Here is a 25931-nt window from a genome sequence, read left to right as displayed (position 1 = left end):
CACAATGTTAAGTAAATTATTTGAGTGTGGATGTGTCTCGGTTTCAGATTGGGAGCAGAAGTAGTGTTTACTCTCCAGAGAGCAGTGTGAGGAAAACTGGCTCCTATATCTATGAAGAGTTCATGCCAACTGATGGCACAGATGTGAAGGTACTAAATAATTTAGCATCTTCTTTACCCAGGGATTGCATTACCCTGTTTCTCTTGATCTATATAGAGCAAAGTTTTGTTTTGTTTAGTTCAATTGTAAATTTGCTATTTTTAGAGGTGCAGCAACATTTCTCAGACAGGTTGGTGTCTTAGAATTAGTTATCATTCATCTTGTTATGCTGTTTCCCTGGAAAATGATGCTATTTGTAAAATGTCTTTGTCCTTTTTTGTTTACAGCTCTCCTTTGAACATAAAATGAAAATGTAATTTTTTGCTTTTGTGCATGTTTGTTTTGTTACAGGTGTATACAGTAGGGCCAGATTACGCTCACGCAGAGGCTCGTAAGTCCCCTGCTCTCGACGGGAAAGTTGAGCGGGACAGTGAAGGCAAAGAAATCCGCTACCCAGTCATGCTCACTGCCATGGAGAAGCTTGTGGCCCGTAAAGTGTGTCTGGCATTCAAGGTCAGATGGGCTGTTCGTTTCTTGGTTTCTTGAAACAGAAGTACAGAATGAAAATGTTTCTGATAGATTACATTTTCCAGGCTTCAGAGTTTAAGGCATTTTCTTCTTTCAGCTCAGTTAAACCTGTTCATATTGATTTTATGCTCAAAAACGTATTTCACTCTAGCAAACAGTGTGTGGATTCGACCTTCTCCGAGCCAATGGCCACTCGTATGTGTGTGATGTCAATGGATTTAGCTTTGTGAAGAATTCCATGAAGTACTATGATGACTGTGCTAAGATCCTGGGGTAAATCCTAATGATAATCAGAAAAAGATTCTAAATGTTTGTCTTTTAAACAGATTAACATATAGTTAACAAAATGCACAACACGTGATGAGTGTGGCTTGTTCTTTCTCTTAGAAATATTGTGATGAGGGAGCTGGCTCCTCAGTTCCAGATCCCCTGGTCCATACCTACAGAGGCAGAGGACATTCCTATTGTACCCACTACATCAGGGACCATGTACTTATCACATGCTACACTCACATCTTTGACTCATTAAAGTAGTGTACACTATTAATTAATGCTAGTAAGATTCATCTTTCTTTAAAAGAAATGCCAAGTGACCCAATTATGATATTGCATCAGAATGACTTTTTTGTGGTTCTGTCCGTTAGGATGGAGCTTCGCTGTGTGATTGCTGTGATCCGTCATGGAGATCGTACACCAAAGCAGAAGATGAAGATGGACGTGCGGAATCCCATGTGTGTTCTTGTCATCTTCTCAATAGATTTAATCACTTAAAGCATGACTAATGGATCCAAATTGTAAAATATAGTGCTTTTTCCTTTCTTCCAGGTTCTTTGAGCTTTTTGAAAAATACGGTGGGTATAAAACGGGCAAGCTGAAGCTAAAGAAACCCAAACAACTGCAGGTAACAATTTTATGTATTATAATTCATTTTTATGTTTTGTTGAATTTAAACCAGACACTCTCAGCCTTATTGACAAAGTCCACCTATTTTAATCTATGGGCACTCTGAGTTTATGCAATAAAAAAAAAAAAACTCCCACTTTTTAACCAATGTATCTACATGACTCTTCCAGTCATTTGTTATTTACTGGTTAAGGTAGTTTGATGTATGTATATTCATTATAAAAGTGCCTGTGGTCTTTTAGAGTTTATTATTTACATGTCTACAAATCACATTTTTAACATTAGGCTACCTCATATATTTAAGTTCTCCAAGACTCTGGGAATCTTGGCTACTCCAAGGAAACAAAAGTTGTTGAGGGGGTAAATTTAAATAAGAAATACCTCAATGTTTTAGTTAAGTTAATACCTGTTTTGTCTTGTTTTGCATCACTTTAAGTCATTTTGAGGCCTCTTTGGAAGTTTGCTGAGGCCGCATTGTGAGCCAGTCATTTAAATGTTGAATTTATTGTTAAAACTGTGGTGCTACTCCATATCTGTGCTGTGCTGTTTCCACAGGAAGTCCTGGACATTACCAGGACACTTTTGGCAGACATAGGACAGCATACTGACTATGAAATAGAGGAGAAGAAGTCCAAGCTTGAACAACTAAAGACTGTTCTAGAAATGTACGTTAATGTAAGACGTTAACTGGGCCATGCTAACTGGCACACTTGCAGTCTCCTGTGGTGGCCTCCTTTCAGTCTTGTGACATGACATATTTTCCAAAGAAATAGATACATCATGTCTCATTTACATTTTTACTGGCTGAGGTTTTATATGAAACAATACATTAATTGCCACAGATGCTTTCTTACAGAAAAACAACAAAAAAATACAATAATGTTTCTAGTGTGTCAAAGGAGACATCTGTAACATGTCTTAAAGGAGATTCAGTTGATGGATGTTATATATGAGCACTATATTCAGTGATATTTCCAACATGCAGTATTTTTAGATTGTCAGTAGTAAGATTCGTCCTGTGACACAATGAAATCGCAGTGTCCCCTTTCACAACCCTTGTCAAGCATCACTCATTTAGGAATAGCGCAGATTCGCTGGATGGATTTCAGAGCAGCTGATCTGGCATGTCCTTGTGGCTATATGTTAATATAGACGTCAGAAAAAAACAGTGAGGTGGAGGGTAAACTTCTTTTAAGTCTGAAGGATACAGCCTTTTTAAACTCTGGTCTCTGTCTTCTTTTTTCAGGTATGGCCATTTCTCTGGAATCAATAGGAAAGTGCAGCTAACATATCTTCCTCGTGGACAACCCAAAACATCCAGTGAGGAGGAAGGTATAAGGATTGCTGATTGTGAAACGTGTCCCCTTTGGCTTCAATCATATCGTGCATGATGGTGCCGCTGTGTGTGTTGTGTGCAGATACTCGTAAGGAGGGCCCCTCTATACTGCTGGTGCTGAAGTGGGGAGGAGAGCTGACTCCAGCTGGCAGAGTTCAGGCTGAAGAACTCGGCAGGGCTTTTCGCTGCATGTATCCTGGAGGTCAAGGTAGTCTCCTGTCTGTTAGTCTTTTAAGATTATAGACACACATTCGTCATTGGTTGTTTCCTATTTCACACATTAGTGGACTCAGAAACTCATGAAAAAGAACATCTAGAGTTCACAATCTCACGCTTTAAGCTAGTGATCGACCAATATTGATATTTTATAACCGATACCAATACCAATTATTTGCGTGTTTATGTGCCCGATAACCGATATGCAGAACTGATTATAAAGTAAATAAATGACTGAGTGAAGTAAGTCCATACTTCACTTTGGTTTTTCCTCCGTTAAAAGTTACATGCTGTGGCCGTGCTGGAGCATTTCCTGAGCATCAACCGCATCAACCCGGTGAGTGAACAGCAATATGAAAGCGGCTTCACGAGACTAATGATGAGCAAATATACAACAGAGAGAGAAGTAAATTTAGCGTTTTTATTTCCAACATGCACTCATTCATGGCTGTATTATTTAATTAATGCAAAGTTGCGTCTTTATTGGGAGAGGACTTGACGGATTATCTTAGCCTACGTGACGCCGCCTTCATGAGACGATGAGCATATAGACAAGAGAGAGCAAATTCAATTCAGCACTTTTATTTCCAACATGCGCCCATTCATGGCTGCATATTTAATTCACGCAAAGTTACGTCTTTATTGGGACAGGACTTGATGGATTATCTTACGTGACTCCATGAGTTCGTCTCTATTTCTTCGAGCCAAGCTGCATAAACTGCATATCAGGCATTTATGTAATACATCTAATTTGTGCATTAATGGCTGTTATGTTAAATAAAGTTTACTAACTACAGTAAATCAAGTACCCGTGCACAACGTTGTTGTTGTCTCCTCTCCCCTCAGATGCCGCCGCACGCAATTCTCAAAACATCCACAAGATGGCGGCGTTTATCGGTGAATCCGATATTACAAAACCGATATCCGATTATTGTAAAATGCTTAAATATCGGGAAAAATATCGGTAAATCGATATATCGGTCGATCTCTACTTTAAGCTCCTCCTTACACCATTCTAATACAACCCGCTCTTGTAAACATTACATCTAAAAGTGATTGATTAACACATTCAGATTAATGATGTGACACAATATTGACATTTTAATAATGTTCTTTAATTATCTACAAGCATTATATAATGTTTAATAAATCAGTAGTTGGTGAACTTTTAAATATGAATATATGAATCATAGTTAAATAACTGACTAAGAGTGACTAATACAATACAGGTGCATAGAGTGCTGTTGGAATGAGTCCTAAAGCCCGGAAACGAATGAGCGTTTCTGTACATACGGTTCCATTGTCCTGAGGGTAATGTTTTTTTGTTTTTTTGTTTTTTAATGGGCTTCTCATTAAATGTCTGTGGTTAACAGAAGCTCAAGGTATTTTCACAATTTATTTCTACAACATAAAATACATAATACCCACTTGTGAATTTTAGCTTTTTGTCTTGAAAAAGGCAGTTAGGCTAAAGAATTGTCTAATTGGGACTACAGAGGCTGATGGGGACATTAAACATCATCATGCCAAACAGGAAAACTCATTTACTCACTAGTCCGCTTCTACAATCTTGTTGTGTTTATATTTGCACTCTTGCGAGTTATTCTAGCTCACACTTTCCAACTTGTAGATTTCAATAAAAAATGGAAGGAGTCTTTAGAAGATTCATGGTGGTGATGCTCAAAGTTTTAGCTTTTTATTTCTGGAAAAATGCTATTGGCTTTTTGTTCACTTCCGGATTTGCCTACAAAAATATGTCATCCCTGCAGCACTCTATGAATTACTTATTGTAATATAATAAATATAAGATCTATGAAGTATTTATTATAATATAATATTTTTTCTCCATGTCCTTGAGATTTATTAAATGTAAGGTTGTATGAAGTGTTACCCAAATTTGGGATAAAACCCAGTGCCTATTCAGCAGTCTTCATATTATTCACTTCCGTCTTTCTTGTTTATTCTTGGTTATAATTTCTGCCTCTTCTTTTCTGTGCAGAATTGTAAAAATATATTGTTGATATGTCTGTATTGTCTTCTGATACATTTGTGTAAAGATCAGACTTACATTTTAGCTGTTGTTCACGGATAAACTTCGGTTCTTCCTTATCTCGCAAATTTTATTTGTGGTCATGTTAGTGTTTACTTACCGATTGGTTTTGTGACTGAAGTTGCCAAATTCAAATTGAACACAGGGATGAATGAGATTTGAGAGCAAAATATACCCATTTGCACTTATGTTATGATTACATTTTCAGTCATTGGACTTGTTAGCCTTTTGGACACATTAACTTTGACATGTTAACCTACCCTATATCGGTTTGTTCCACCCTGCTCCTACAGACACCTTCTTGCAGAGTTTTGTTCCAGCTCCAACACACATGCCTCTTACTGTCAAGTAAGCCCTTGATTAGGTTTGGAGCTAAACCCAGCAAGACAGTGGGTTTCCAGGAACAGGGTTGATTGCCTCAGTTTTATAGTTTTATATGGTTATTTAGTCTCATCAAGTGTTCATCTATCTTGTGTTCTTGTTCACTTGTAGGGGATTATGCTGGCTTTCCAGGCTGCGGCCTGCTCAGGCTCCACAGCACCTACCGGCATGACCTCAAGATCTATGCCTCTGATGAGGGCAGGGTGCAAATGACTGCTGCTGCTTTTGCAAAGGTCTTGTGCCACAACAAATACAGGTCGTCTAAGGTTTAAAGATATTAAGTTATCAGAGGATGTTAAGTTGGTGTTGGTTGTCTGGTTGTCAGGGTCTTTTGGCACTGGAAGGGGAACTGACACCGATCCTGGTCCAGATGGTAAAGAGTGCAAATATGAACGGCCTGCTGGATAACGATATCGAATCCCTCAGTGGCTGTCAGCAGAGAGTTAAGGCTAGACTTCATGAGATCATGCAGAAAGATGAGATCTTCACAGAAGAAGACTTTGACAGGGTAAATCGAAGCATCAGACAGCTTTTGAACTAAGGGTGTATTTCATCCCTCTGCTGACTTGATATGAGAACACATCTGTGTCCACTTAATCCCTTTTATTTCTCCAGCTGGCTCCAACATGCAGTAGCTCTCTGGTGAACTCTATGAAGTCTGTGGAGAATCCAGTTTGTACGTGTGATCAAGTCTACACCCTTGTCCAGAGCCTCACCTCACAGATCCGCAAAAGACTTGAAGACCCCAAATCAGCAGGTGATTGCTCTGTGCTCACATCAAAAAAGAGAGAGAGAAAAACACTCTTTAAAAGGCCAAAAAGAGAAACCTGTGAAAAAACGATTTGAGTAAATGAGTTGGTGTTGCCTCTCTCAGATTTACAGCTGTACCACAGTGAGACACTGGAGATGATGCTGCAGCGCTGGTCTAAGTTGGAAAGGGACTTCTGCATGAAGAGCGGCCGCTACGACATCAGCAAGATTCCTGACATTTATGACTGTGTTAAGTATGATGTGCAGCACAACAGCTCTCTGGGCCTAGAGGACACATTGGAACTCTTCAAGCTCTCTCGAGCACTAGCCAACATTGTCATACCACAGGTGTGTGAGGAAATTCTGAAACGTGAACTCGTACAAAACTCGTACAGGTTTGTTAGAATACTGATATTTCTCCAGCTATATTGGCTAGCACTAGCTATTACTTTCTTTGGAAAAAAAAAAAACGTTCAGTTTAAATATTTTTTCACATATCACCCAGTCCTTGGACACCACAACAAAAAGTTAAATCTAGAAATGAATTTAATTTATTTATTTAAACCCTTCTAAGAATACAGTGCGTGCATAATTATAAGGCACTTTGATATTCTGATCATATTTTACCAATTCCAAACCACATCTTAATAACTACTATTAATTTTGTATTTAATTATTTATAAGTGATATATAATTGTACATGAAGGCTGGAAGTGAAAAACTCCTCATTATCAGGTGTGCAGCATTATTAGGCAGGTTTTCTTTTACTGATAAAATGAGCTAAAAAAGATTTAACTCAAGACTGAAAAGTCAAAAATTATAAAATGCCCATTAGAAATATTCAAAACTAATGCAATACAGAAATTGCAAGGTTAATGCAACCTTGCAATGCATGACCACTGGACAGCAAAATGCTCATTGGGTCAGCAGGGTTAGAAAAAAACAGGTGGAGAAGAAAAGACACATGTTAACTGCAAAAGAATGAATAATTAATATATACCATCAGGAACAATTTAGTCTCCAGCGCCACCTTTTTCCAGAACTACAACCTACATGGAGTCTCCATGGAGACTTTGCTTGGGTAAAGAATTTATCAATTATATATCACTCATAAATGATTAAATACAAAATTAATATTAGTTATTAAGATTGGTGTGGCTTGGAATTGGTAAAATGTACTTGGGAAAAAAATATGATCAGAATATCAACGTAAAGCCTAATAATTATGCACGCAATGTGTATTGACTCTTATCGACTAATAATCTGTGTTATTGTAGTATCATTGATATACTATTATAGTTTTTGTTAATATTTTGATGTAGATTTTATTTTAATATTTTCTGTTGTCATTTTAATTTTAGTTAACGTTTTAGTAATTGTTTGTGTGTTTTTGTCATTTTTATTATTTTTAAAAAAAATATGTAGATACATTTAATGAAGTTTTAGTTATTTTACTACTTCAACTGCACTATAACTTGTCCTTCAAACTACTTTTTTAGGAGTACGGCATTAATAAGGGGGAGAAGTTGGATATTGCATATGCTTACTGTCTGCCTTTAGTGAAGAAGATTCAGCTCGACCTTCAGAGGACACATGAGGACGAGTCTGTAAACAAGCTGCATCCACTGTGAGATGCCCTGTTTTGTCACTCTCATCTCATCTCTTTCTTTCTTTTATTTGCTCTCTCCTATTGAGCATGAAAGCTCACACTTGTCTATCTCTTTGTGTCGCAGATATTCCCGTGGAGTGCTGTCACCAGGCAGGCATGTCCGAACTCGGCTGTATTTCACGAGTGAGAGTCATGTCCATTCCCTGCTTAGCATCTTCTGTTATGGTGGCCTATTGGATGTAAGCATAATAGAAATTAATATATTTTAAATGTAATAAATTCCAACTTCATCATTACAGGTTTGTAATTACAACTATATTTAAATACATGACATACAAGTTTCAACAAAAATGGCATTAAAGTATATTTTAGTTTAACATAAATGCTTGTCAGTACATTCAGCAGTACACTGTAACTATAAGACAGGGGTGTCCAAACTCGGTCCTGAAGGGCCACTACCCTGCAGAGTTTAGCTCCAACTTGCCTCAACATACAGTACCTGCTTGGAAGTTTCTAGAATGCCTAGTAAGACCTTGATTAGGTGGTTCATGTGTGTTTAATTGGGGTTGGAACTAAACTCTGCTGGACAGTGGCCAGTGGATTGGACACCCCTGCCATAAGACAATAAAAGTAATTATGAAATTACATATGTTGATGTACTTAAGTCCTACTTAAGTGGGCCAAAAAAGGTAAATAAGACGACAACTCCCATGATTCCACACTCAGTCACGGTGTCATCAAACTACGCCTTTGTTTCTTTGTTTGTTTTGATTACGCGCCCTCTAGCGGCGAAAAACAAAAAACAAATTGTGCCTTTAATATGAATTTTCTGTAAAAGTACTCTTTTTAAATGTACTGTATGCTAATGTTTACTTCTTTTTCACAAGAGTAAAGAAGTACAGAAACTAGAGCAGAAGTACAAATGCAAAAAATGTAAAAGAGAGAACAAAAACACTTTTTTAAGCTATTGTCTTTCACTGTGGTTTCAGTTAAGTGTTAAAGGATGCATGTGATGTTTCAGGAGGTGAAGGACCAGCAGTGGAAGAGAGCCATGGATTATCTGAGTGCAGTGACTGAGCTCAACTACATGACCCAGATTGTTATTATGCTCTATGAAGACAACAATAAGGTACATCCAGCTCTCACTGTTCGTTCTGCTCCTTTGAGGCACAGAATAAACATAAGTGAACTGTAATAACTGATCTGCCCAATGTTTTATGGTTAAGTGGGGACTGTGCAGTCTCAACAGAGTACTTCAAAGAAATGTGACAATTGTGTTATTGTGTTAACTCAGGACCCATCCTCTGAAGAGCGCTTCCATGTGGAACTGCATTTCAGCCCTGGGGTCAAAGTATCTGAGGAGGAGAGCGCTCCAATGGGCTTTGGCTTCCGACCAGCCTCTGCTGAAGTATACAAACTTTCCTTTGTTCTGTGTTCTCATCATGTATTGCATTAGATTTTTATTCAGCTAATAATATCTAGGTTTATTTGCTGATATTTTCATGTCTATGTTTGTGTGTGTTCACATAGAATGATCAGAAGCAAACAGACCCTGGTAGTTTGGAAAATCTCCTACAAGATGAGCCTGACCGCGCTTTGCCCCTTTCAGAGGCCATCAGCACCCAGAGGAAATCCCCTCTGATCCGGAATCGCAAGACTGGCTCCATGGAGGTATCACACTTAGCCACCTACTATGCCAACCATTGTACAGTGTGCTTTAAAAATACTTTTCTAAATCTCTGTGGTGTCAAACTGACAGAATCAGGCTGGGTTTTGTGTACTATGATTTAAAAGTGCTTCATTTGTGTGTGTGCACAGGTCCTGTCAGAAAGCTCGTCCTCTAAAGGGGGCAGCTATCGCCTCTTCCCCTCCTGCTCACGTCAGTCTCCAGAGATGAAGCAGAGTGGATTAGGTTGGTATCGTGTGTCTGTCCCTCACTCAGCCTCAACAACTGCTGTTTATCTCTTCCCCGTGACAGGAAATCACCCTCTGAATCCAAAGCAACACTATATTGCATGATATTTCGGATTTAAAATCCATTAGCTGACTGCTTTCATTGGTGTTACCAAGGAAATTGGTGGATACACATTTTGGATCCAGACAGAGATGGAGTTTGTTGTATGGGAGTGGGATGCTGTTAATTTTTAGACATCTTGGAGGGATCATTCTGTGTTTCTGCTCTATTTAGAACTAGTGCTGTGATCTCTGATGACAGATTAGTTTGTTATCTTTACACAAAGCTGTTACCTATGAAAGAAAGTGCCATGATTTTACTGCAGTTTTAAAACTTGAAAGTTTTGCATGGAAAAAAACACATTTGACAACGGTGTAAATGAGCAAATAATCCTGCATGAAGTCAGATGTATTTCATACCTAACTATCTGTAGATTTGAAATGATTAATTTGTGTAATCATATAGTAACTATCAGTGACATGTGCACGCTGATGTTGACTAATACTTGTATACTCGGCATATCTGCCAGTTCACTATATTTGTTTAGTTGTATAGTTGTTTTTGGATGTGGTTGTTTTTGTTTTGTGTTTGGTCATAATTGCTTCTAATTATGATGTAAAGTATTTACTTTAAACAACATCTCCCTGGCAAGAACATTGCTTCTGTCTTTTGTTAATTAGATTTTGCTCTACTAGCCGTAATGGTTTTGGCATGAGTCATATATTATGACTTTATAATCCTCTCACTCCCTCCACAGTAACTGCTGTGTTTTGATTAATAAGTGCATGTGGTTGGTGTGCACACTAATTCCATGATCTAACCCCCTCTGCAGGCTCTCAGTGCGCTGGCCTCTTCAGCACCACCGTCCTGGGGGGCTCCTCTAGTGCCCCCAACCTTCAGGACTACGCACGCACACACCGCAAAAAATTCTCCTCGGGCAGTTTGACCTATAAAGACGGTATGTGCTCAGTTCAGCTCCTTTTCTAAAAGAGATAATAGAGTTTAGAAGGTAGAAACTATAGTTGAAGGGCACTTCCTGTAAATGTGGGTAATGTAGGAGTTTAGGATTAAGTTGCATCAGGTCCTGATGGGTGTATCACACATCTCGCTGTCATATTCATATTTCACGTCTGGTTCATTTTCATGGTCTTGAATGTGTGGTGTCCAGAAGCTCATGGAGTCTACAGTGCCATTCATTGTCTTTCAGAAATTATGTCTTTGTTTCTTGTCATTTGTCATATTTTGTGAGCAGTGTTTTATTTTTGACATCATTTAATTGGAAACATATGTTTGTGTTCCACTGCAGGAATCCAAAAAAGTTTGAAGCAAAAACATGGTAAAAATGTAGATTTTGTGAGCAGCAAACTGAATATAATCTCTTGCCTTCCACTACATAAAGGGGTTTTTTGCTACATGATCACATTTTACAGTTCAATCTCAGATACACCACCATTCAAAAGTTTGAGGTCTGTAAGATTTTTTAATGTTTTTGAAAGAAGTCTCTTATGCGCAGAGATTCAGTAAAAACAGTAATATTTTGAAATGTTACATTATATTTTTTATTGTCTAGAATGTATTTCAAAAGTTAATGTATTCATTTTAAGGCAAAGCAGAATTTTTAGCAGTGTTCAGTGTCACATGATCCTTTTTGAAATAACTCTAATAGGCTGATTTGGTGCTTAAGAAATATTCCTTATTACTATCAATGTTGAAAACAGTTGTGCTGCTTAATATTTTTGTGGAAACCTTGCTACATTTTTTTTCAGGATTTGAAGAATAGAAAGTTCAAAAGAACATCATGTATATGCGATACATGATCTTTTCTAATATTGTTAATGTCTTTACTGTCACTTTGATCGATTCAGTGCATCCTTGAATAAAAGTATGAATTTCTTTAAAATATATATTTTTGACCCCAGACTTTTGAACAGCAGTGTACGTATATTGCATTTGTATCACATCAGTTTATTTGGTAACACTTTACAATAAGGTTCTAAGTTAAGACTGATTAATGCAGTAGCTAACATAAAATAATAAATAATTTTACAGCATAATTAATCTAGAATTATCAATACATTTGTAACATTTCAAGTTTTTAACATTAATGTACAGTATGAATTTGAATTTTGAATTAACAATTATCAATGACGTTAACCTAAACTAATACATACTGTAAAAATGACTGGTGATTGTTAGTCTTGATACGTAATGTTAATGAACTGAATCTTATTATGAAAGTGTTACCCATTATTTGGGTATTGAAATTATTATTAAATCTGATAAGTGGCCATTAGCTTTGGATTTCACCCTAATTTGAAATCTTACCTGAAATTGCATTGACAAATTGTCTCTCCGGTCCATGCACCGGAGTGCTCTCACATCCCCGAATCCTTCCAGAATGTTCAGTTTGTACGCTCGTGGTGAAACCTTTTGTCCACAAGGTGTCAGTGTGACATTGTTTGGAGTCCTCCCTGTTTCAGTTCCCATTTCTTGTCTTGTTTTGTTTACTGCCGCTTTGCAGTTATAACTTTACTCTCTCATCTATTGCTATCGTATACATGAGCCTGTTCATTTAACCGCATTAGCTTCAGTTCTCTGGCTGGTCTCTAGGACTGGCCGGTCATCTAGCACAATCCCCAGTCTCTTTGTCTTCACTGTTGTGTGTGGTTGTGTCCTGTGAAGGCATGTGCTGTTACACTACAGGCTCTCAGAGCTGCTTATATTACGGAAGCGAGGGGTCGATCGGACCGTCTCCAGCTTTTCATGCTTCTGTCCACCATTTTGTTTGTTCTGAGAGATGACGTCTGATAAGATGGCATCTGTATTTATAGTAGAGAAGTGCCCAGAAAGTGACAAGCTGAAAATATTACCACAGCTAAAGTATTATAAATAGATCCACTAAATTACTGTGGCAACTCTGTGAAGACATTTAAGCAGTTAGGATAAAGATCTGTCCTCTTATTGTCGTTTTATTTTTAATTTTTTTATTTAATAGTTTATTTTCTCTACCTGAGCTAGGAATAGCCTCAGTGAACCCATCTGTGAGATTAACATCTAACTTCCACATAATAAGGAATATTCTCACTCTTTAGCTAAAAGTATTTAGACACTAAACACTGCTCTTCTGCTTTCTGTCTGTAGTCACAGTAGAAACCCAGCCTTACTCTCCTCACCCTACTATCCTTGACAGTCTCACACCTTCAGCTCTGTAACACCATCCCCATCCTCTACAGGTGTACTGTAAAATATGGTAACTCTAGTGACCTTTTTTATTTCCTCAGAGTTGTTGTCTATGCCGGCAGTAAAGCGATTTTCTGTGTCGTTTGCAAAGCATCCGACTAATGGTACGTCTGCTTCTCTTCAAGTATATTTCCACTTCCTCCACCTCCCTTTGTTTTGCATGTCAATGGAAAACTCTTTTCTTTTTGGAACTTTTTCGTGGGTTTAGTTTTCTTCTGTTTTCACGTGTTTTCTGCCATGTTTCCTTCGACCTCCAGTTTTATAATGGGTTTTCATGTTTTTGAATCGTCGCTCCGGCCTGACAGGACTTCACAGTATGGTAGGGGTGTAACATTTCCGTCACACGCTTGAGGTATTCGGCCAATCACAACGCACTGGATAGCTGGCCAATCACAGCACACCTCGCTTTTCAGACCGATGAGCTTTGTAAAAATCGACGCATTTCAGAAATGCGGGGCATAGAGGAGAAACAATAATGTACAGTATGTGGAAAATAATGTGTTTTTTTTTAACCTTAAACCGCATTTCATTACACCAAATACACAAAATAATGTTCTTTTTAGCAACATCATATGACCCCTTTAACCATTCAACAAAGTCTCAAACCCTTCCCATATACACCACTATCGCTATCTGTAGCCTTCTGCGGACAACTCTCACTCTGACCCAGGGACTCAGTGTTAATCAGTTACGGATGACTGTTTGTGTGAATGAGTTTAAGCACGTGTTTGTTTCCTGTGATTGTATGTGCACAAGTCTGTGGGAAGGTGGGTATATTACACTGCAAAAAATCATGATCTTAATCAGTATTTTTGTCTTCTTTTACATTTGGGAAGCAAAATTAAATAAGATACTGTACACTACTGTTCAAAAGTTTGGGGTCCGTAGATTTCTTTCTATTTTTTGATCGATTGAATGCATCCTTGCTGAATAAAAGTGATAGTAAAGACCTTTATAATGTTACAAAAGATTTTTATTTCAAATAAATGCTGTCCTGTTAAACTTTCTGTTCATAAAGTAATCCTAAAATTGTATCATAGTTTCCACAAAAATATTACGCAGCATAATCTCAATGTTAATAATAAGAAATGTTACTCGAGAACCAATTTCCAGATATCTGAAGGATCATGGGAGATACAAGAATGAAATAATGGCTGCTGAAAATTCAGCTTTTCCATCACAGGAATAAATTACATTTTATGATATAAAAAAGAAAAGAGCTGTTTTAAATTGTAATAATATTTCACAATATTTTTGTATTTTTGATCAAATAAATGCAGCCTCGGTGACCATAATAGCCCTTAAAAACATGAAAAAAATATTTCTAACCCAAACTTTTGAACAGTAGTATGTGTCAGAAAGAATATCTTTAATTAATTTAATTAATTTGTTAAAAACTATTTGACAGTGCACTGTGAAAAATATGCTAATTCAAGATATATTCTTTGCAAACAAGTTGTAATGTTTTATTGAAATATTGTAATTAGATTTAGCTTGTAATATAAGGATGTTTTGATATTCCTGCTGAAAAAGTACAAATACTACTGATTAAGATCTTGATTTTTTTTTTGCAATACAATTATGAATAGATACTCAAGATGATGAATCTAAACCACTACTGGACAGCACACCAATGACTGAACCCTTCCCCTGTCAACAGTTGTCATTGCTCTGGTACTGTTGGACAGTGTTTTTCACTGTATTTAACTGTAGCAGAAAGTCAGTGTTCACAGGGAAATGGTTCACCTGTCACTCTTTTACTCCATTAATCTTCTCCAATTTTATTTAAAATGAATGTTGTTGTGAATTGTAATTATGTTAAATGTTGAGCTATGCAGCCAAGGAGTGTTTTACTCTGTTTCCCCTTGATTCTTCATGGGAAGCAGCTTAAAATCTAAAATGCCACAAATGACAAAGACTTCTTTCAAATTGAAATAGACATCTTCAGTCTATGTGAATAAAACAACCTACCACACTTGCAGATACAGATTAACTAGACGGTGTCTTTTGTGGTTCTCTACACTTCATTGATAGACACATGTGCTGTGTATAAACTGCATGTTGATGTTATATGGGTTAAGATTATCAGTGTTTTCTCTCTCGGTCTTGCATATGTTGTGATCAAGAGGATGTCCGGAGATATTGTCTAGCATAAACAAACCTGAATGGAGGTGATAACAAAGGTCAAGAGCAATGCAAAAGAACCGCTTGTGAAGTGATGTGAATTACTGCAGTGTGTTATGTACTGTAGGTATATTTGGACACAGTTCTGTATGTGTTCAGTACATCTCAGGCAGAGCTTAAAGATGGTCCCTGATCCACCTACGCAATCCCCATTCCCTGCCAGATCCCACACACTCTACCCACCACACATTCCAAGCCATCCAGCTCTCAAAACCTTTCATGTAGGAGCCTTTCGTCCAACCTAATTATGTTTCTGTAGTTATTAAGAAATATTCTTTCCCTTTATGTCTCTGAAATGAGTGCATATACTCTTCAAACTAATTCAGTTCATTCAGCCTAATTATTACATTTTTGTGTTTTCCTGGTAAAGTGTGCGCATATACGGGTCAGGTGGGGATCAAATGTCTCCACGAGGATAGTAAAACCTGTAATCATCTACATTGTGGGTGCCTCCCAATGGTACACATGATGAAACGGCTTAATAAAGAGACTGTATAATGTCTTAATTAAAATCTAAAAAAGCCAAAAGGTTTCTGCAAGGAGTAGGTGTAGAGTAGGGTGTAGCAAATATAATTAACTGACTTAATATAAACAGAAAATACACGGCATGATATAAAAACAAATATGTGTGTATGTGTTGGAAGCATTGGTTATGATTTAAAGACAAATACTCTTAATCTGCAACTTTTACAACAAAACTGTACAACTAGAATAATTAATTTTGTAATATTTTCAAATTATTGAAATAAGTAATCATTTAAGTTTTTTTATTAAATAATTCAATATTCTAATGAAGTAGACTGAAAAAATAATCAATATTTGTAACAATCAGCAAAATTACCAAAAGTGGTGGTTATGGTAAAGATCTATAAAAATGGCCTTTACATTTGCGTTCAAACGTTTGGGGTCAGTAAGATTAAGTCTTTTATTCTCACCAAGGCTGTATTTATTTGATCGAAGTACTGTAAAAACAGTAATATTATTACAATTTAAAGTAAATGTTTTCTGTTGTAATATACTTTAAAATATATATATTTTTAAAATCCTGTCATGTTAAAGCTCTGTAAATTTACAGCAGCCATTAATATTCTGAATTGGTGCTCAAGAAACATTTCTTATTATTATCAATGTTGTGCTGCTTAATATTTTTGTAGAAACGCATTTTGTCAGGACTCTTTGATAAATAGAAAGTTTAAAAGAACAGCATTTATTTGAAATAGTCATCTTTTTTAATATTATAAATGTCTTTACTATCAAGTTTGGTCAATTGAATGGATCCTTGCTGAATAAAAGTATTTCTTTTAAAGTAAAAATTTCCTACTGACCCCAAAGTTTTTTGTGTAGTGTACTCGTAGTGTAGTCTAATAGGGGTGTGATGTTTGACTCCTCTGAGCACTTTATTCACTTTAGGCACACAGGATGACACTTCTGCCACCTGTATGGTGGTCTGACTCCAGTAATGATAGATCTTTGTCCCACCGCAGCTTTAATTCAATCAGGTCGATTGAGTTAGTCGACTGGGCCTAACTACACCATATGTCTATGTGTCCATATGCATGCTTAAGGAAAAATAGATTTGTTTTGAAGTTCTAGATGTCAGTGTGGGTATGTAGACCATTTCTGTGTATAGTTTAGTGACTTCCTTGAATCCCTTGTGGTCTTGTGACTTATTCAATGGATGTTGACCCCAGGAGATGCTACTGTTTCCTCTGCACAGTACATTGTTTGTGAATGAAGGCTGTGGACTACAACGGACTTAAGAAATGCTGTGTGTCTGCTTGGGATTATCTGCTGGTGACCAATCGCTCAGGCTAACTCGCCTTTATTTAGGTGTGTTTAAATGTGGAGAAGTGTCAAACCCTTGTGAGACCTGTTGTGGGGAGTTTTTCTGAGAGCATGCTAAGTAATGAAGCGGTAATCACTGTCCACTATGTCCCCATGAGAACCCCATGCCCTCACCCGTCTGCTTTTCAAACCCCCTACTCCCCACTCTTCTCTTCCCTGCTCTGCCTCTTCTTCCTCAGAACCCCTGGAAGAGCACCAGGTAGCCCAGCTGCTGAGGCACTTTTCCACCGACCCCAATATTGGCCACCCGTTCTGTTTGGACAGTGCTTTTGCCCACCACCTCCATCAGTGCTCCTACCATCTCCGCCTCTTCCGCAACTGGTTAATCTCTGGCCAGGACCCACTAGAGTACCTCTACGGTCAGCCCTGGGGAGGTCCCTCCGTGCCCTCTTGTGCCGTGACTGCAGTAATGGCCGCTACCACGGCCGCCTTAGCTTTGCTCTATAGCGCCTCTGCTGTTTAAAGCATGTTTGTGTTTTTGGGAAAAGCAGCTTGCAATGACACTTTTTTTAACATATTGACGTTTATGTAGAATGTCTTTTTTAGCGATATTAGGTAAATACAAAATAATCGTGATTAATCTTGAGTTTTGGGTTTAACTAATTTTTTTAAATATATAAATTTTTATATTTTTTAAATTTAATTTCCTTTAATTCACCTCCTAAGTTGTTTTCTTTTCAGTATGTACAACACTGTTTAAATATTTGGGGTCAGTAAGGTTTTACTTATTTATTTTAAGAAATTTAAACGTGCATTATATGGATCAAAAGTGTCAATAAAGTATTTCTTATTGTTATGAGACAATTCTATTTAAAAAAAGTTAAACAATAAAATAAACTTTCCATTCATCAAACAATCCTGAAAAAAGTATCAGTTAAATATTAAGCAGCAAAACTGTTTTCAACATTGGTAATAATAGGAAATGTTTCTGGAGGACCAAATTAGCATATGTGACACTGAAGACTGGAGTAATAGCTGCTGGAAATTCAGCTTTGCCATCACAGGAATAAATTACTTTTTAAAATATATTAAAATTGAAAACGGTTATTTTAAATTGTAATAATATTTCACAATATTGCTGTTTTTACAGTACTTATGATCAAATTGGTGAGCAAAATAGATTTAAAAAAAACAAAAAAAACATTAAAAATCTTACCAACCTCAAACTTTTGAATGGTAGTGTAGTACTTTCAGTTCCTCTCATAATAAAAGAAAACAAAATAATTTACAAAAAAAGGTTTTTACCTCTTAGGTGATATTTCAGACTTTTTGAGAGAAATTAAACTCTTCAAATATTTATAAAGAGAGCAAAACAGATTTAAACATGTCAAAGTCAGTGCTCTGTACAGAAGATGCTAGAGTGGCATTAAGAGTGATCTGTCACTGCTGTGCGTTGGGGTGTGTGGTGTGGCAGATGCATGCCAGTGGCATCTGAGTGCAACTGTGTCAGCTTACAGTCACATCGGCTCTCTGACGTGTCAAAAAATGACTGACTTGCATGATAGTGGCATATGATTTGCATGCCACAGGCTTCCAGTGATTTGAAAAATAAAACCTTGTAATTCTCTCTTCCAAATGTGATTTTTCAGTTTTCACTTTTTTCATCAATAATTAATTAAACCTCTATTACTTCATACATAATCACACATGCACATTATGTTGTTATTTGGATTTTTTATTACATTCTCCAGAATCCAGGGTCATTTTCATAAGTAATAGTCATAAGTGATGCATTGCCATCTTTTATAAAATTCATGCTCTGATTACAAGATGATCCACAAGTATAGTTCTCATATTCATTCCTGTTTTTATTATTATTATTGTCTCGGCCAGCTCCATCATAATTTATGTGTGTTGCTTTAATCTACATTAAGAGTGTGGTTTTTCAACTAAAAGAAGTGCATAGAGACTAACAACTAATTAAAGGAACTTTTTGGTTTTACTTGAAGTTGTGTGTGAGAGTGTGACATTACTACTAATTGTATACCTTTTAAATGTAGATTTAGATTTCCTATGTAATACACAACAAGTCTCGAATGAATGATGTGGTGTGTTCTCGAATGTCTCGAATGAAGAGGATGTGGTGGGTTTGTTTGTGTGCGTGTATTGTGTATCTGAATGTTTCTCGCCCGTGACTGTGGTTCTGTCACTAACAAGGGTTTGGCAGTAGGTGGAATGACTATTGACACGGGTTCGGTGGTAATAGACTGCTGTGTCACTCTGGGTGCATACTGATGTCTGGATAGAGGACTGTCTTCTCTCATCACTTCTCTCATCTGCAGGTTTTGAAGGCTGCTCCATGGTGCCCTCCATCTACCCCCTGGAGACCCTCCACAACTCACTCTCCCTCAAGCAAGTGAACGAGTTCCTGACGACTGTGTGTGAGAATGCAGGAGATTCCCACACCAGGACAACCAGAGGTAATGCCCATAGCACCACTCTAACATTAGGTCAATTTTAGGTCAGTCTCTGAAATATAATGCACCAGTGTCCTAACTGTATGTGTGTTTGCCTCCCCTCCTGTAGCTCTCTCAGCCATGTTTGACTCCCAGAACCAGCCCGCAGGGGACTCTTACATCCCTCACAGAGTGCTGTCCTCCTCTGTTTCACTGCGCCAGCGCTCTGATCGGCCACCCTGGTGTGAGTACTGCTGCCCTTAGCTACTTCACATGGAGAAAACTCTCCATATGTTATGTTGGATGGATCAGATGTACAATTGATATTTAAGTGGTAACAAATAACAGTGCAATTGCAAGCTAAATTCATGAATTTGTATGTTGATATAATTATGCCTTCAACAAAGTAACAAGGTTGACAGTAAAGTTTTATTTGACATGGCAAGTCTTGTGCTATTTATACAAACTTTTCAGTTATCAGTTGTTTACTATGCCGAAGTATGGTAACAGTGCTAACATTTTAACCACAACAGTAAAGTGGTGAAAAATATGAGGCTATAACTTGTGTTGAAGCCTCCTGTGAAAAGAAAAGTCAACTTCAGTGTATTGAATGCGCACTTGTAGTGTACTTCAAATCTGAACAGTATATTTAAAAAACTGTTCTTGCAGATAATGCAGTATTAATGAAATAAAAAGTCTACTTAAGTCTGCTTACAGAAAGTACACTTTCCTGACTGTGTGTAAAAAGTGTGTGTAATGTGTATTTTAATTCATTATGTTTTATTAATCTTTTGACAGGCTTTAAAGAAGTACACTTATTTTGTTTGCTAACATACTAAGGCACATGTAAAGTGCTTGATTATAATTTTAACTAGTGCGTTGTTTTGATATTACATTTAAAGTTAATATATTTTAAAAGTACCAACTTGAAGCTTCATTACTAATTTATAATTACAAATATATTTAAATACATGACATAAGTTTCAATAGACATTACAGTATATTCTACTTACCATAATTGCTTATCAGTGCAGCATGTTTTATAGACAACAGAATTATGAAATTACATAAGTTGTACTTAAGTCCTACTTTAGTGGTTCAAAACAGCACTCTAAAGTCCAACTAATTGCATTTAATATAAATTTAAACGGTCACACTTTATTTTAAAGTCCAATTCTCACTATTAACAAACCATTAACTATGACTTGCCTCAATAAACTCCTAATTTGCTGCTTATTAATAGTTAAGGACGGTAGTTGTTAAGTTTAGGTACTTGGGGGGGATTAGGGATGTAGAATATGGTCATAATAAACAGCCAATATGTTAATAATAGGCATGCTAATAAGCAACTAGTTAATAGTGATAATTGGTCCTTAAACTAAAGTGTTACCATTTAAACTATAATACATTTTCATTTATTTGCAGTTAGCATGCAATTAAGTGTCCTATGTTACATTCAGTTCGCACTACATTCAACTACATTAAAAAGTATATCATTTCTTTAAGAAGTATTCTTTTTAATAGTGCTGTATGCTAAAGTGTGTCTTTTTCACAAGGTAGGAGATTACAGAGTCCCTGCTGACTTTCAAAAGAGAAAATGTGATAATTGACATGCCAATATGGGTCACAACTTTAAGTCATTTTAATAATACAATATGGTCACTAAAATACACAAAAATACAAATAGAAAAAATGCTAGTTCTTAATTTTCATATATTTTAAAATCGAAATGTCTATATTTGCTATTACAGCAAAAAGCAGTGAAAACACGGCTGAAAAATAGGCAAAAAAAAGGCATTCTCATGATGATAGAAATAAAAAAATGTTTTTTATCAAAGTAAAGTTACTGGATTTTTGTTGATGCATTTAGAAGAATGTCTATAGTAACACAGAGAAAAAGTTGGCATAAACAATTCATTGTTAAAGTAATTTTTACACACACACACGAGAGACAAATGGCACCTCTTTTGCAAAATGAGCCAAATAATATGTGTGTGTTTGTGTGTATTTCTCCGTGCAGACAGCAGTGGTCCCTCCAGTACGGTGTCAAGCGCCGGCCCCTCGTCTCCCACAACGGCTGACACCTCCCCACGCTTCAGCTTCAGTGAGAAGATCACCCTCACACCGCAGAGCAGCGAGGAGATCCACCCGGCCCCTCACAACAACAGCCACTGTGTGTCCTCCACATCTGAAACCAGCCTCCCCTCTGTGGACCCCCACCCGTCAATACCATCCCCCATCCTGGAGAGACCCAGTGAAATAGCAGTGGACAGCACAGACTCTGCAGTCCAGTGTCTTACAGAGAGCCCCTGCTGTGATGAAGCGCCAAGTCCGGCCCCCGCCGAGCCCAGCTCGCACTTGCCCGACAGTCTGCCAACAGAGTCCTTCTGTAGGCTGTCCGGCTCCCTGCCTGTGCTCCTGGAGCTCAGAGAGAGCAGCTCAGAGGCCGGCTCCAGCGCCCAGACCCCGCTCACCCCTGAGGAGCCGGATGAGTTCTTTGATGCACAGGAAACGGTCGACGTGTGGAGGGGAAGCCCGGGGACCCTTCCTCACCCTGGCACTCCTCTAGAGGTGGGAGCTCCACATGTGCCTGAGCCGTGAAGGAAACACAGACCAGGCAGCTCCCTCATACGTGTGTCCTTCACCCCGTCTTAGCATGCTCTCTCTGTAGTGCCTCAGACCTTCATAATGAGTCAAAGTGGGATTTGCCAACGTCATTTAAGGGAAGTTGAGGAAACGGAGGCTCACTTGTTGAACACAAAGCGCAAATGCTCTTAATAAAGAGAGCATTTTTAAATCTTAATAAACTCTCCATGTGTTTAATTCTGTAGTGTCGTTCAGAGATACTTCGTGTGTAACGCGTCACTCTAGTCAAATGGTCAGTGATCAAACATAAGCTGTTAGATGCACTGAAACATTTTTATGTGCACATATTATCTTCCTCATCTCCGAGCGACTGCATTTTTCTTCATTAGCTGGTCTGGAAGATATTTTTCAAAGGGACGTTATATTTGATATCAGTCAAGCTGAACTCTAGCTAAATGCATATTAAAGGGATAGTTACCCAAAAATCGTCATCAATTACTCACCTTCACGTCATTCAAAAACCCATCAAGTTTCATTCATTTTTAATGAAACCTGAGAGATTTCTGTCCCTCCATGGAAAGTTCATTCCACCAAAGCTTTGATGCTTCAAAATATTCATAAAGACATTCTAAAAGTAATTCATATAAATTGAGTGGTGTAATCCAAGTCCTGTGAAGAGACTTTTTGATGAACAGATATACTTTAGGCTTTTATTCACATATTAACATTGATCAACATAAATAAATAGAGCACATCAAATATGGTAAATGCAAGCTCAGATCATGTCATACAAGCATGTTTGAGCTTTCATTTATCATGTTTGATGTGCTCTATGTATGTGTTGTTCAGTGTATAAAAGCCTAAATGAAATCTCTTCATCATATAAAGTGATCATGTCTCTAGAAGACTAGGATTAAACTGCTTATTTCTTTTACAATGTCTTCATGAGCTTTTAAAATGTCTAAAGTTTTGGGAGAACAGACTTTCAATAGAGCGACAAAAATCTCTTAGGTTTCATTAAAAATATTTTTATTTGTGTTTTCGAAGATGAACGAGAAAGTCTTACAGATCTGTAACGACATGAGGGTGAGTAAATGATGAAAGAATTTATTTTTTTTGAGTGAACTATCCCTTTAAATAAACGCTAACCATTTTATTACGATTTGCCAAAGCTTGCTATACCACTGTCATAATTTATTAAATCATTATAAAATACATATATATGTAGACTATTTATATTTATTGACTAATATGCAGCTTACTTTTAACAATGAGACCGCAAATGAATAAGTCTCATTTTTTATATTTTAGTTTTTATTTTTGTAAATCATACAGTGCTGTCACGGTTTTAAATAATAGTGGTCTTCATTTCAATTACATTTGTCCTGCTTTGTACTGCTCACATTTTTGACATTGAAGTACTTTTTTGTACCATGAACCCACCTGTTTGATCAAATGAAGAGTGCAGTGTGATTTTTTTTCTTTCTTTTTCAGTATACAGTAAAGAGAGAGTGAGAGATGCTGCTTTTCACAAAACACATACTGCACTGTTTTTCTGTTGATCTGAACTCGAAAAACAACGTTGTTTACTGAGCATGCAGAAAATGTGTAAAAGTAACTGACTCCCACCGACGTAGGACCAGACCTCTAGAATCTAGAGAGCAGCATTTCTCTTCCCCCTTCAGCAGCAGCAGCAGCCGCAGCGTCTGTGAATGACTCCACTCCGCTCGGAGGACAGCGAAGCACACTGTTTCTGAAATCACTGACACATTAAAGCATCTGCCTCCGAGAGATTCAACCCTAACGTGTCGTACTGTTGGTGCTGTATGCCGTCTTTGCAGTAGTATTAAATGGCACTTTGATTTACTGGGTTTCAAATAAAAGTGGCATTGTCTACAGAAAGCAGTTGTCTTTTTTTTTTTATCATTTCTTGTGTGTGAATTACACTGATTAGATTAAAAAAGACCAGATTATTCTGTAATGTACAATTGGACTTTCCGTAATCGTTAAAAAAGTTTATTTTCCTCACTAAAGCTTGGCATTTTCAAAACTTAATTTGCTGTCTGTATAAGTGTACGCTTGCGTAAGCGTTATTATCTCTAACGGTTATTCATCCTCATACTCGTTGGCATGACAACATTCATCACCTGGTGGGTTTTCATCTTGTTAACCGCAACTGTCCCACGACACACAGCTTCAACAAGACAGAGTAAACAATCATCAGAGCATCAAACATTTGATAATACATCTGAATTCAAGTCCCGCCGCCAAACATAATCCAAAATGTTTGTGTTTCCATAAGATTAGGATCATTGAACAGTGGGGCATTGTCAGCATTGCCCGTTGCTGTGCCAAGCTCTGCGTTCGGTTTTCTTCAACACAAGGCCATTGTTCATTTCCATGCCTTTTCTCTCAGAAACGAACAGGGAGGGGAAGAGACGACGGGTACTAACCTGTTTTCATACAGTCTATGGTACTAACAGATAATAGGCACGTGACCCAGACAGTGACGTCAGCCGCTGCCAGATCTCAACACTGGAATGTTACTGTGATGCACTGATCCTGCATTCTCTCAAACCTTTCGATCAGCTAGAATAAATGAACCCCTTTTGTGTGAATGTATTTATTTTAGAGTGTTTTAATATTATTCTACAAGTCAAATCGACTCCTTTCAGGCTTGAAATCCAAATAAGAGTGTATTCGATTTTAAGTTTTTTAGATTATGTGGAGATAATATCGAGTGTTTTTGTCACACTGTACACTCTTAAAAATAAAGGTGCTTCACGATGCCATAGAAGAACCTTTTTGTCTAAATGGTTCCATAAAGAACCTTTAAAATCTGAAAAACCTCTCTGTTTCACAAAAGGTTCTTTGTGGCGAAAGAAGGTTCTTCAGATTACAAAAAGGTAAGAAAGAGATGGTTCTTTAAAGAACCTTTGACTGAATGGTTCTTTGTGGAACCAAAAATGGTTCTTCTATGGCATCGCTTGAAGAACCTTTTGAAGCACCTTTATTTTTAAGAGTGTATTGCACATAAGATGTGCCAGGGTTTTTATAGTTAAGCATAAAAAACTTTTTTTTTTTTTTAAATAAACATTAAATAAATATTATAAAAAACTTAAACTTATTTTATTTCAGCTAGCTGCAAAGGAAGCATCCAAGTTTCATTTAAACTTGATGTAGTAAAATAACTAAAACTAAAAACTAAATAGACATTAAAAAACAAAAAAAGTAAAAATCACTAAAGCTTTAAAATTAAAACGAGAACAAAAAAAATCAATAAAAATAAAAAAACAATCCAAAACATTAATATAATATATAATCTATAATAGAGGTCTCAACAAAACTAAAATAACACTGACAAGTAACAAACTATATAATATTTGGCATATGTCCTTTTGGTCCCACTTTATATTAGGTGTCTCTTAATACTATGTACCTAATAATAAAATAAAAAATTGATAGGTACAATGTACCGATTTTGTTCATGTTGAATTGCAAACACTTTTGCTGCTATTGAGGTGGGATACAGGAAAGATTAGGGGCAGGTTTGGTTAGGTTCAAGCGGTGGAGGTAGGGTCAACAGTGTAATTATAGATGTAACTACAGAAATGAATTACAGTTGTAATTGCAGGATGGTGTTTTCAAATAAGTACAATGTAAAAACATGTATGTACACAATAAGTGCATTGTATCAATTAATTAATTTAGGCCTACACACCGTATTTAAGGGCGCCTGATATAAAGTGGGTCCCTACATTTTATTGCTTTTATCTGTATTCTCATATTTGAGGTTCATTAGAACCTTAGAGTCAGCTGGCTCAGTGAAAGGCAAAAACTGGTTGATGTTTCCC

General features: G+C 37.1%; 1 protein-coding gene across 6 annotated transcripts in view; it reads left to right on the top strand.

The window, feature by feature from the left end:
- The window catches only part of LOC107730229 (inositol hexakisphosphate and diphosphoinositol-pentakisphosphate kinase 1-like), a 31457-nt gene extending 7497 nt beyond the window's left edge, over positions 1 to 23960 (top strand). The window contains exons 7-32 of one of the 6 annotated variants that reach the window (XM_016540988.1): positions 48 to 149; positions 451 to 612; positions 779 to 900; positions 1015 to 1116; positions 1272 to 1358; positions 1453 to 1528; positions 2086 to 2195; positions 2777 to 2862; positions 2949 to 3074; positions 5625 to 5746; positions 5839 to 6021; positions 6129 to 6270; positions 6388 to 6611; positions 7763 to 7890; positions 7997 to 8111; positions 8894 to 9001; positions 9167 to 9280; positions 9403 to 9543; positions 9691 to 9784; positions 10659 to 10784; positions 11133 to 11162; positions 13108 to 13170; positions 17275 to 17454; positions 19378 to 19515; positions 19622 to 19735; positions 21512 to 23960. In XM_016540988.1, the coding sequence (XP_016396474.1) occupies positions 48 to 149; positions 451 to 612; positions 779 to 900; positions 1015 to 1116; positions 1272 to 1358; positions 1453 to 1528; positions 2086 to 2195; positions 2777 to 2862; positions 2949 to 3074; positions 5625 to 5746; positions 5839 to 6021; positions 6129 to 6270; positions 6388 to 6611; positions 7763 to 7890; positions 7997 to 8111; positions 8894 to 9001; positions 9167 to 9280; positions 9403 to 9543; positions 9691 to 9784; positions 10659 to 10784; positions 11133 to 11162; positions 13108 to 13170; positions 17275 to 17454; positions 19378 to 19515; positions 19622 to 19735; positions 21512 to 22092 (3576 nt within the window). In that variant the 3' untranslated portion in view covers positions 22093 to 23960. Of the gene's footprint in view, positions 1 to 47; positions 150 to 450; positions 613 to 778; positions 901 to 1014; positions 1117 to 1271; positions 1359 to 1452; positions 1529 to 2085; positions 2196 to 2776; positions 2863 to 2948; positions 3075 to 5624; positions 5747 to 5838; positions 6022 to 6128; positions 6271 to 6387; positions 6612 to 7762; positions 7891 to 7996; positions 8112 to 8893; positions 9002 to 9166; positions 9281 to 9402; positions 9544 to 9690; positions 9785 to 10658; positions 10785 to 11132; positions 11163 to 13107; positions 13171 to 14655; positions 15874 to 17274; positions 17455 to 19377; positions 19516 to 19621; positions 19736 to 21511 lie in introns of those variants that run through there. The other 5 variants (XM_016540989.1, XM_016540990.1, XM_016540992.1 and 2 more) reach the window with 5 other exon arrangements.
- Positions 23961 to 25931: the final 1971 nt, after the last annotated feature.

This window comes from Sinocyclocheilus rhinocerous, unplaced genomic scaffold, assembly GCF_001515625.1.
Source record: "Sinocyclocheilus rhinocerous isolate Xijiao unplaced genomic scaffold, SAMN03320098_v1.1 scaffold368, whole genome shotgun sequence".
NCBI lineage: Eukaryota > Metazoa > Chordata > Actinopteri > Cypriniformes > Cyprinidae > Sinocyclocheilus > Sinocyclocheilus rhinocerous.
Note: the sequence above shows the minus strand (reverse complement) of the source record. Positions and strands in the feature narration are given on the sequence as shown.